The following is a 12,730-nucleotide window of genomic DNA, read 5'->3' on the forward strand; positions in this document are numbered from 1 at the left end:
TCTCACCACCATCTTCCCCAGAAAATGAGGCCTGGAGTGGCAGCTGTTGGGGAAAGTAAGGTTCCAGTCTCTCTTTAAGGGGACCCTGCTAATAATTCCAAGGAAGATGTAATCCTGGCCACCAGCAACTGCACCTCAGAGGGCAACTTATCACAGAAAGAACATTACAAGCCATATTGAGGTTTGATTGCCTGCTAGAAGAGTAAAGATTCAGGGACCAATGTGGGAACTTCATCCAACAGGGGCAACGTCGTTCTGAATTCCTAATGATCAAACTACTTCTGAACTTTTAGACCAGGATGAGCTAAGTCCCCACCTAATAGACATAAAGGACCAGCTAGAAAGAAGTGTTCCCACTCTCCTGGGGGAAAAACAGGGCAGGGGATATTCTGTGATTGGGTAGAGGTGTAGAAGGCTGTGGCTTTTCCCAAATAACCCATTTTTCTTTTCCTGCAACTCAAAAGGAACAGGTAGATAAGTGAGAAGAGGAAAAGAACAGGAATGAGGAAGGAGAGAAGGTGTAATCATCCAAATGGTGGAATGAATCAGTGGTAGCTCTCAGGTCTGCCTGGGGATGACCCCCCCCACCAGGAAGAGAATGGGGGCTAGAGCTTACCAATAACTTGGTCTGGTAGATTTCTAGCCCTTTAAAGAAGTTGGCCATTAGGGCTTCGGGCTTCTCAACCTTCTGACCACGTCGTCGCTTCTTCTTCTTTGTCACTTCAGCCCACAGGTCCTCGGCCTGCATCTCCTCTTTGGCTTTGTCCTCCTTTTCTCCGTCTTCCATACTGCAGGGATGAGAAACCCACTCAGTTGGAGAGCAGGGAAGCAGATCTAGCCCAGAAAGAGACTAGAGAGAAATTGGGGTTGATAAGTGGGAGATGGGATTGCTCCTAGAGGGTGGAGACCTCAGATCTTTAACAACCCACCATGGCTGACACTGAATCTCTATTTAATGAGTGTGGCCATTCTGATGATCCCTGTCACATCAGTGATATACTCTTCTTCTAAAGGTAGGCTTAACAATTTTATTCCTCCTTCAGAAAATTTGCCCTTTCTTTTGAAATCCATCTTGGGAGTTAGCAACAGTGCCTATTATTCTAAGATTGTGGCAGGAATTAAATAAAATATTGCATAAAAGGGCCTAGCACAGGCCTGACATATAGGTATTCAATAAATGTTAAATATTATCCATAGTATATGAAGTTACTAAGTGTAGGGGTTTGATAATGTGTTCGGTGAAACAGTGAAAATCCAGCATCCTATTGGAACTATAAAGTTAATAAGATAAATAGAATGTATATATGCATTATAGAGCTGAGGTGAAAAGAAATAAGCCAGAGCTTGCAGAATATCTATTGCTTGTATTAATAGAAATCAGGTTTTCTATTTACCATAGCAATAGAGTAGTAGATGCTATCAAGAAGTATCTGCCAAAAGGAAAAAAAAAAAAAAAAAAAGGTGGAGAAAGGTGGGAGGTGATCGCATGAAAAGCAAAGGGAGATCAGTAAAACAGAGGAAAGGGAACAGAGGTGGGAAAGGCGAGGGAGGGGGGAAGTGCTGGGAGTGATACTGGCCAAATTATATTGTTATATTGTGTGCATGTACTGATACATAACAACAAATCCCACCATTAAGTATAACTATAATGCACCAATAAAAATATGTGGAGGAAAAAAAATCAGAAACAAAGGAACTATCTGCCACAGCAATAAGAGCAGTCCATGCTACTGAGAACTTACTCTGCCTTCTCTGATTCTACTTTTCCTTCTGCTTCACATGCTGCCTTCATCTCTGCTGCCTAGATAAAAATAACAATCAATCAAGGGTTCCTTAAGAAGTGAGTTCATGATGATCCATGTCATTGGCCATTTTCTTCTTGGTTACAAGTCCCAGAGTATTTTTCTCTTCCTGTTTCAGCTTCTCTTAGGATCACAGAATATAATATATATCAAGTTATATATCAAGCTACTCTGGAGAGATGCCAAAAAAAAAAGATATCAAACTTTAAAACTCAATTGTCCTTGTATTATTATTCCTTAGACTCAAGCAGAAAATTTGTGCTCAGACCTTGTGAGGGCCCCCACGGCAGCAGTCCTACTGCCCCATGGGGTAAGACACGGGAAACAGTGGAGCCAAGTCAAATTCAGAGCCGGCTTCCATCTGACAGGCTTCCTGCCTTGTCTTCAGTCCTCTCATCACTACCCCAGTCCCTCTGACTGATGACCACTGCACTTAGAATACAGTCAAGCAGACCTGGCCTTTCTCTCCATCCTCATCTTGTACCGCTTGACCCGACTCCCCAATCCAAATATTAGACCTTCTTCCTTTCCTGGAACATTCCAGATCCTTCTTTGCACTTGAGCCTTGGCACCAGTCATATCCTCTGCCTGCAGTATGGCTGTCTTGGCTTCCCATATGCCTGTTATCTTTCAGGACTTTGCTTATACAACCCCTTTTCAGAAACCTCCTTGGCTACCCCTTTTAGAGTGGGCCCAAGTCCACTCTATAACACATTAGCTTGTTTTTTCTGAACATGCATTACAAATGGTAATTATCTTATTTATCTGTTTTCTCCTACTAGAAGAAGCTTAAGCTCCATGAAAGCAAAAATGTTTCTCTGTTGTTAACCAAAGTATCCCCATATCCTAGAACACAACCTGGCACATATAGTCCCTGAATGAGTTTCTATTATGTTTCAAACCATTTTATGTTATGAGCTTCATAAGGGAGCAAAGCAGAATGAATGAATTCCTACAATTCTGCTGACTTCATCCCTGACTGTCTGCCCCAGGTGTTTTCTCCTACACATTTCCAGTCCCTGATATTTCTCCTTCCTAGCATACTTCATGCTTGCAATGACTTATCCAATGTCTGTCTTCTTCACTAAACCTCAGGGACAATGCACTTTTCATTTACCACTACGTTCTTAGAACCTAAAAGAGTGATAAGTACATATTATATTTTTAATAAATAAGAATGGAATGATGAATAAAAGTAGTCTTTGGGCTCTGATTTCTTCACACTTTCTACTGTCTTTGATGTTAGAATAACACTGTGCATTGGATGCTACAAAAGAGAGAGACAACCAGAATCTCCCATGGCCAATGGTCTCTGCCATCTTATTTGCTTCATCTGCTTGAATAGCTCAGGTGCTACCTGGATAGTGGGTGCATTACAAGGATAAATGGGTCCTAAATGTGGTCAGCTTCATTGGGAGGTTATGCTAAGTCATATGATATCATCTATGCTTTTGAAGACACTGCAGAAGTATTGTCACAGAAGAAAAGTCTCCTCCTACATTGTAGTTGGTTTTCTATTCTTTCAGTTCACTGAATGAACCTGTGCACATTTGAACAAAAATCTGAAGCTAGGTGAAGTCCCAGGCCATCATGTCAGAACTCGACAATATAAACCACAATCTGCCCAGCCACTAAACACTGAAACAATATCGAAGTCTAGATATCCCCAGATGCTGCAGAATTGGAATTATAAGATCAGGGTAACTAGCAGAGCCAGTGTCTAATGCACTGTTAGCTCCTGGGCAGTTAGTGTCAGTACTGACTGCAAGATGAGTCTTTTTGTGGGGATAAAGATGATAAAAACAGATTATGCTCACCTGTGCTTTCTTTTTCTTCTGTACAGTACTCTCTAACGTTGGGGGTTCATCTTTGCCAATAATTTCGGACAGGTCCCCCAAACCTACTTCAGGCCCATGCTTTAAGCCACCTTCTTTCTTTGGGTGCAATCCAAAGAGGTCTGACATGATGTCTGCATCTCCCTTCTCGCCCTTGACAAAGTGTACTAGTTCGGTTGGGATACCAGGCTCAGTTACTTCCACCTTCTCAGCCTCCACAGCATCATCATGGATACCAAACTGAGTTGGGTCTGGCATGTCACCCAAGATCTTGGTCACTCTGATGTTCTTTGCCCCTTCTACTAGGCCCCCTCCAAATACTGTGTTCCAGAGGATCTGGAAGATTCCTCCCAATACGGTGAAGAACAGTTGGAACAATCCCACGAACAACATCCAGAAAAAAGAGAAGAACACCTTCACCAGTTCCTTGGCAGTCATCTTTTTCACATTTCTGTACTGCTTCTTGAGGTTCTTCACGGTTGCCTTCTTCAGGAAGTTGGCAATATTTCTCTTTGCTGAGGCACAGGCCATGGCAAACGCAGAGGAAGACTCAAAAGACCTGTCCTCCTCCTCCTCACCCTCAATTTCTAACATATAAGGAGAATCTTCATCTTCTTCCTCCTCCTCTTCTGGCCTGTCAGCTGAATCGGATTCAGAGATCTGAGATGCTAACTGCATTTCAAAGATGGTATCCTCACAGAAGTTCACAAACAACTCCATCTTTTCTTGCTCCCCACCTTCATTCACAACATCAAAAATGAACTGTCGCTTAGATTCCTTCACCTGAGGCTTCTCCCACTGAGTTCGACTGGATTCGCTGATTTCAAAGTAAACACGCTCAATTTTCTTGGCCCCACCCATGATCTCAATTCGTCCTAGGTATGGCTCAAAGTAATTTAGCACACTTTCTGCCGGGTCCAACAGACACTTCAGGCGAGAATCATTTGGCATGTGCTCAGAAAGATTTGTCAATAACACAGCCACATTAAACCCTATGTCTTTGGCTGGCTCATGGAACCGGTCTACAAAATCAATGTAGTTAAACATGTCATTCTCGTCAGCTTCTGCACATGAAAGGAGAAAGTCAATCTCTGACTGTGTATATTGCTTTTGCCCTTCCATGGCCTTCTGGAATTCTTTTTTGGAGATAATCCCTTTACCATCTGGGTCATATTCTTTGAAGGTGTCTGAGCTGGTTAAGTCTTTAAGTTTCAAGAACATGTCAAAGAATTTCAAGATCATTTCTACATTAGTAGATGATTCTACCAGTGTGTCAACCATCTGCTTGCCAATAGTTCCATTTACCACATTCCCTGTGAGGCAGGTTCAAAAAGACATACAAATATATAAATAAACCTGAGCCATCATACAACTGGTCAGGTAGCTACTTTTAGAGGACTTATGTGCCAAATCAGTCAGCTCTTTTCTGACCATGATGATTTGGAAAATGGGTAGGAGGGAGCAGCAAGCCATAAAGACTACACCACTAGGAGACAAGGGAGAAGAAACAAAGGGAAGAAGATGGCCATACCATGGCCTTTTTTTTGACCTGGGGCCCAGAAAGTGGTTTCATTATCAGAATACTGGGGTTCCTCCTATCCCCTTAGGCCTTTGAGGGTGCCCCCCAGATTGCTGGCATACACACTGGCAGCCAGATGTATTGAAAAGCAATGGGGAAAGGGAGAGGATAGGGAAGAGCAAAGCTTGGAGGTTTTCCCCAGTTCATTCTGGCTTTCCTATTGATATAAAATGAGTTGGCTTCAGGCTTTGTCCATCAGACCATATGCCCCTCACTCATTTTTTTCTCTCTGAAAATTTAGCATTCTAATCAATCTCATATAGCATCAGTGACCTGCCAGAAGGATCATCTGAGTGATTAGTCAGGTTAGTGCTCAGGCAATTACAGTCGTGTGAATGCCTAGTTATACCAAACAGCCCAACCTTCCAGGAGGGACAGAAGCATCACCACCATGTCCTGAAGGAGATCCAAGAGTTCCTTCAGCAGCTCGATCTGACTGGAATCCTAGAACAGAAACAGGAGATACCCCTGAGCTATCTGATCCCTCAGCAAAGTACCAGGCAGTGAGCAAGAAGAGCCTGCTCTGGAAAGGTCGGTGAAGGCAGCATCAAGGTCAGGAATGAGTTCCCTTCTCACTGCGAACGAGGATGTCTTATCCTCCACTGTTTGAGGCATCAGGAGACTCATAGCAGGACTCGTCCATCAGTGTCCTTTGCATTTCTCCTTTTATTAGTACAATGTGGCAGAGAGACATACATCGTTGTCCAACACTACTGAACAACCCAATCCACCAGAGAGCCTTTAGGTTTCTCTAGTAGTTCACATTGTCATTTTCTATGCTGGAAAATTACTATCAGCTTTATGGAAATACTATTGCAATCAAATTATGGTGTCAAGGTTATAGTCAACCAGTGGGTTTTCCTTTCCTTCTGATTTGATTTAGATAATCCTGATGCTGGTTGGTGGTGATCTGGGTGCCATTGGTTCCTTAAAATAGGGTATGATTGAGGCTATTCCTCCAGATGGTTTTGATACCAGCCTGTTTGGTCTTAATTTCAGCAATGTAGAAATTAAGTTAGCTCTGTATTTTATATCCTATGCCATAGAAGAAAATGATCCTTGGATCTAATCTGAGAATGAATTTAAAATTAAGAAACGATCCTTGGAAGAGTGATCTGAGGGTGAAATTAAAATATGTTTTCTGGGTCACATTTATTTAATAGCCTATCTCTGAAAGACACAGTGATTTGCCTAGCCCTTCAAATTTCTGAGGAAATTTCCCTTATCTATGGTGTCACAGCTACATAGAAAAACACCATAGAGATATGTTAGATCTGAGAAGAGACCTCAGAGATCATCCATTCTAAGTCAGAATATTTTATAGATTATAAAATTAAAAAAAAGGAAGTGACTTTCTAAAAATCACTGGTGAGGAGGTGATTGGGCCAGGACTCCTATCTCTAGAGTCTCTACACCACACTGCCCCAGTTGAAAAGAAGTGGATGGAGTACTGCCAAATTTGTAGCCCTCCCAAGAACTCTCTCCTCCCATAAGGCCAGAGTCAAAAGGGGAAAAATGAAAGGGTTAAATAGCACATTCCAGAAGAGAGGAGGCAGATGTGACAGCCTGGAGAATTTTAGATCCATGTTATTTAAATTAATGCTGCAAATGTTACTCTAATCAGCTTGAAACACACATCCCGAGGTTCTCCCTCATGTGTTGCCATGGAGAGAGGTGATCAACTCTACATATGCTACATTTATTTGGCCATAATAAATGCTCTGAGTGATTCTGCTTCGTCTTGCCAGAGAGATGGGGAGTGAGAAGGAGCGGCAGAGATGGGAGGGGGGAAGCAAAGGTGAGAGAGAAGGGCTATGTGGATTACAGAGACATGCAACATCGGACAGATCAGACGAGGCGGGTAGTGTTTATAAACTGACAAAACAGTGACAAGGAAGCAAAAACAGATTAGCACCACAGAAAGCAAGTTTTGAGGCAATGACGAAAAGATCAGGTTGGTGGGACACAAAGAAGGAAGCTGCATTCATGCAAAAGCCCATACAGGATCCCCATTGGAGGCATTTATTCCTGTCTCCCATTTTGGTCCTTAGTTTTAAAAATCAGACCTACTCTGCATGGCTTTTCTAGCCTTTGATCAAGCAGCTACATCCATAATGAAAAAACCAAGGGGTGAGAATTTGTTTAGCATTTCACACCAATGAAATGTGCGGGGAACAGGCCACAGTACCTGAGAGAGTTTCATCTGCATGTTAGCAAACACGTGGAGGAAGCCAACCACCGCGTCCCACAGCCGGCTGTGAGCCAGGCTCTGCTGGTTCCCGATGCAGGGGCCCTGTGGAGAGCAGGACACCCTTATTTCACTTCAGCATCACAAGTTGCTCTGACACTTGCCCTAGTAGGGCATTCGATACCTACTTTTATGAGCAGATAGCACTTTCCCAAAGTCTCATATTTTATAGCTCAGTTTTTCCCACAAGATGTTACTTTTTTTATTTTTCTCATCCCAGTTGTAGGGTATTATGTTTAGGAAAAAACATGAAGAATTTCACAGTGCAGTGATTTTTCAGAGACTTTTTTTGGAGGGGACAGGGGCATAGAAATGCATTCTTCAAATAAAATCTTACACTGAAGAACAATATTTAAAATAATTAAATGCTTTGGTTGAAGCAGAGCTGAAGGGCTCTCCTGCCTGCCCTCACCCACCGCTTCTCCTAAGAGGCCTTCTGAGGAACTCAAGGATTCTGTGGAGTACAGTTTGAAAACAAAAGGTGGGCAAGTAATTGGTTATCAGCAAAGCTACACATAAATGCTGACAACAGGACACTCTGATAAGTTTAAAAATTCTGTAATAATGATAAAATCACCTCTAGGATTTTATTAAACTTCGGGTTATAATACCATCTTTTAAATTTCTTTTCTGAAAGACAAATGTACACAGATGACCTAATTACTAGTATGTACTTTGTGTGTTAATAACCTTCCTATTTTCGAAGATCTTTATTAAACCAACACTGCTTCTTCTTAACTCTTCCTTATAGTGTATTTTTTCTACGTTTTAACCAATTGCCAAATCATTCTTCAATAAGAAAGTTCTTAAAAGGACATAGGTACCATCTCAAGTTCTGGAAAAATCTTGTCAGGATTCCCAAAGAGATGAGCAGGAGAACTATTGTCTGCATTCCCAAATCACATGTTTGCTTAAAAATAAGTTTGTGTATAACCAGTGGCTTCTTTAGAAGCCACTATATTCCTTTTGGAACAAAACTGGTTGTTGAAGGAAATTCACATTCACAAAAATGAGCTGCTTCGTTTCAGTTAAATGCTCCAGGGGAAATTCTAAAGATTAGGATAGATTCTGCCCAGATCAAATCAAATCCTCGTCAAATATGCTCAATGATCTCCTTCAGTATTTCACATTCTGTGGAACATGAAATCAGAAATGAAGGTGCAAGAAAGGGGATGGAATATTTCCATTTCTTTCCTTGTTTTTCTCTTTCTGCAAAAAATATGATGACAATACCACCAATAGGTCCCACTGTGTGTGTTTTTGGTGTGTGTGTGGGGGGTGGGGGCACAAAGTCTAAGCTGCCATAGAGTACAGGTCCTTTGGGTTCCTAATTCTAGATAAGAAATAGTGTCAGTGTTAGGGCTGGGTGAACAGTGCACTGTCTATATCCAAATATTCTGTAGAAAATGGGAATGTGAAAAATGTTCTTTTTGTCTTCGAGTCTGTACTCATTAGTGCATACCTGAATATACTCAGTAAGAGAATTGAAAATTTGCTTGGTGACTGCCAGAGCTTTAGAAAAATTGTGCTGTCCAGATTCATCAATGATATCCTTCCCTGAATAGTACCAGTAGAAATCACTGATTGATTCCTAAAAACAAACAAATAGAGTTTAGTATTTCTCAGACTTCAGTCGGTAAAGCTGAACTCAATGTGTGGGAGTATGAGAGAATCCTACAACTCTGTGACCTCTTTCCTATGACAGGAGCCAGGGATTCTGTGAAGGACAGTCACCTGGTCCCTAGAGTCTTTTAAGCATAAATATTTCCCTCCAGGGAAGAAAAGCTAAGAGACAGGTTAGCCTTTAGCACCTGGGAGACCATGATATGGGACATCTAATCAAAGTGAGAAATGTACACCAAAGAGAATATTGACTATAATTCAAATAAAGTAACAGCAACAATAGCTAACATTTCAAATGCAAGATATGGTTCTCAGCCTTTCCATTTAGTAAAGTTCTCAATCTACTATCATTCTATGAGGCACGTCCTTCATTTTATAGATGAGAAAACTGGAACACAGAGAAATTAAATTGATTGTTACAGGTCACCCAAAAGAGGCAAAACCAGAATAAGGAATCAACAAAGAGGATCTTTTTTCATATTTGTGCAGATTTTCTCAAAACAATTTGGATTTTCATTCAAAACAATTAAACCAAGTGACTTTTCAACACTAACAACTTGGCAAATCATTCCCATCACCTTGTTTAATTTTTCTTCCTGGTATAATCTGTTCTTCTCATTCACAGGTTGCTTTATAGCTCTTGGGCATTGTGCCTGTATTTTCACTGGCAAAACTAAAGTATACCAGCATTTTATAATAGATAATTTGATATTTGATCTCTCCCCTTTGCTTCTGTTGTTAAGAAAATTTTTTAGCATCTGACTTCCCATAAGCATAAGGACACAGATAACAATGCCATCCTTACTGGGGCTTGACTGTACAGAAGGTCTCCAACTTACGAGGTCTGACTTATAATTTTTCAACTTTACAAGGGAATGAAAGCAATATGAGTTCAGTAGAAACTATACTTTGAATTTTGAATTTTGTTCTTTTCCTTGGGCTAGCAATATATGGTATTATATTCTCTTGTGGTACAGTGAACTTCAGCTCTCAGCCAGCCACACAATCATGAAGGCAAACAGCAGATACTTTAAGGTTGTACCAGGTTGCTAAACTAAGATGCTCAGTAGGCTCAGTGCATTAGATGCATTTTCAGCATATGATGGGTTTATCAGGTCATAACCCCTTTGTAAGTTGAAGAGAATTTGTATCCTGGGCCATCTGAATCCTGTGTAGCTGTCTTTACCTTTGGAAGTATAGGTGAGAGGTACCATTGTCCAAGGCCCTCCCACTCACCTGCAGGCGGAGAAGGTAGTCCACAGTGCTGATAATGATGTTCACAGTGGTGGTGTTGCCCATCTGAGTCCTCAGGAAGTTCTGAAAGTCTGAGAGTACCAGTGCTGGGTCAGAGCCTGGCCCCATCATGTGGAGGGAACCAGGCATGCCCCTTGGCTGAGCTTATAAGAGGCACACCATGGGGAAAGTCTGCAGGTCAGGACTCTGCTTTGAGTCCTCCCAACCTGGTGACCCTGAAATGAGACTTAAGAAGGCCTAAGGGGATAGATGAAAAGGGCTGGAGATTCTAGAAGTTTAGCATTGGTAGTGCTTCATAACATCGGCCATGAAGTCGAAGTGGTCTCAGGTAGACCTTCTTATGAAAGAATGGATTGACGGATGTCCTTGGGCTAGTGACTGGTAGATTCAAACAGCACACACCAAACTGAATTATAACTGTGCCCCTGAATGTTTTCTCTTGACAAATCTTGTGCTCCACTTACCACTGTTATGTCCTTCACACAGTAACTGCAGGAATCTGAAGAGATCTCGGGTGAACTCATCATTCTGGAGCACCTTTTCACCTTGAAAACAGAACATCTTGGTGAGCAATTGTTTGGCTTCTCAACATGGAACACCTTTTAATGCAAATGACTACAAAAAAATGTCAAAGGGTGGTGTAGGAATGGTTTGGAGAAGGGATGCTGGGTGAATGGTGAGAAACCAAATTAATCTGAAGCTGAGGCTGCAGAGCACAGAGCTTGACAAAGGTAAATTATTTAGCCCTGAGACTCAGTCAGTAATGAGACCAAGTAGAACAATGGCAGTAAATAGTTCACAGTCCATAGCCCATGCTTTACAGAAAGAAGACACTTCTTTAATTAAGCCTTAAACTGCTGAGTTAAACTCGACATGCAACCACCAAACCTAAGATGTGTCTGTGCAGAGGCAATTAAATTAAATCTCTTAGGATTCACACACATGGCAGGAATCCAGGCCAGAAACTCAAACTTACCACGCTCACGAACAATGACTGGCAGTAAGAAAGAGAGAAGAGTACAAAGTAAGAAACTCATCAAAACCACAATTAGTTGTCTTTACATAAAACTGGCTCTATGAACACATCTGGCCTGGAGGTTTTATCGAAATACTGATGGAAACATTTTGCTCAAACGCAGTAAGTATTTGGGGATTCAGAAGCCATGAGAGTGGGCTCTAACCAAAAAGAGTTAAGGTTTTAATCAGGAAGAGAATGACCTTGACATTCATTAGTTACTTACTTGTTCCCTCTTCAGTAACCATCCCCAGGCCTTCCGCTTTATTCTGCCTTTCAAAGGCATTCAAATCAAGGACACTTTTAACAGACAAAAGAAAACAAGGTTCAGGGCTACGCATGCTGGGGAAATGGATTTGTAATGCCAGTGTCTCTACTGACTAAGAATATCCTGTCCCTCTATTATCATAGATGGACTAACACATTAAGGTATGGTTCAAAATCCAGCAGTCCCTCGGCTTTGTGCCAAGCAATGTTTACAGACACTGTGACTCAGATCTTGTCACAAGCATGGAGAAGGGTCATAAACACTCATGGCAACTCTCATTGTCCAGTCTGTGTCCTTGCTAATAGACAAAGGTTCAGAAAGGCTTCCCAAATGAGGAAGAATTGATCTGTTTCTAAGGTCTCTTCAGGAACAGTTTACTCTCAACTGTTCCCTCCTTTTCCTTCTTTCTCTGAGGATCACATGGACTTGTGACTTCCAGAGCACAGTATGAGTACTGATGGAGAGTGCTGTACACATCCAGATTTTGAAGGCTACACCCTTTGATGATCCTACATAGTTCAGGAGCCAAAAGCACAGAGAGTAAGCTGTCACAGGCAGTGGTGTCCTGAGGTGTTCCTGAACTTGTGACAAGCTGGTCTTTCTGTCCTCACTTTCTCCAACCTCCTCCTGGTCACCAACACAGCCAAATTTTATGTAGCCATGAAAAACCATAAAGCTTGATAATAAGAGAACTGTATGATCAGATTATTTCCAAACAGGGTTCCTATTTTACCCAAAGAGTCTAACTTTCCCCTACTTGAAGGTTTTGGAAAACATAAGGTCTTTTAAGAATGTAACTCTTGGGAAGTTTATGACTGAGTCCATTAAGACTCTGTAAAACCTAGCCTTCCTCCTACTACTGGGCAAAGGAAATGATTGTTGGACTGGAAGGACACTGGTATTTCTTTTTTCTTTTTAGAGAATCACATGTTCTGCAATTCAGGTGAATTAGAAACAGAAAACAGTGAAATTTCTATTGCTATCTTTGTTTTCTCTACAGATTCTACTATAAAAAGGGCCTGTGCAACCACAAACAACTATCCTTCTATTTTGGTTTTGTGTCAGGGGAGGATAACATGGAAAAGGACATTTGGACCCAGTTGTTT

General features: G+C 41.5%; 1 protein-coding gene across 1 annotated transcript in view; it reads right to left on the reverse strand.

Annotated features, from left to right (window-relative positions):
- Nucleotides 1–12,730, reverse strand: part of Ryr3 (ryanodine receptor 3) — a 360,681-nt gene that overhangs the window by 18,811 nt on the left and 329,140 nt on the right. Inside the window, exons 82-91 of the mRNA XM_071607412.1 lie at nt 11,583–11,656; nt 11,318–11,335; nt 10,806–10,886; nt 10,324–10,412; nt 8,927–9,055; nt 7,405–7,509; nt 5,579–5,660; nt 3,620–4,950; nt 1,743–1,801; nt 617–788 (exon numbers count right to left, since the gene is read on the reverse strand). Of these exons, the coding sequence (XP_071463513.1) occupies nt 617–788; nt 1,743–1,801; nt 3,620–4,950; nt 5,579–5,660; nt 7,405–7,509; nt 8,927–9,055; nt 10,324–10,412; nt 10,806–10,886; nt 11,318–11,335; nt 11,583–11,656 (2,140 nt within the window). The remainder of the gene's footprint in view (nt 1–616; nt 789–1,742; nt 1,802–3,619; nt 4,951–5,578; nt 5,661–7,404; nt 7,510–8,926; nt 9,056–10,323; nt 10,413–10,805; nt 10,887–11,317; nt 11,336–11,582; nt 11,657–12,730) is intronic.

This window comes from Marmota flaviventris, chromosome 2 (genome assembly GCF_047511675.1).
Source record: "Marmota flaviventris isolate mMarFla1 chromosome 2, mMarFla1.hap1, whole genome shotgun sequence".
Taxonomy (NCBI): Eukaryota; Metazoa; Chordata; class Mammalia; order Rodentia; family Sciuridae; genus Marmota; species Marmota flaviventris.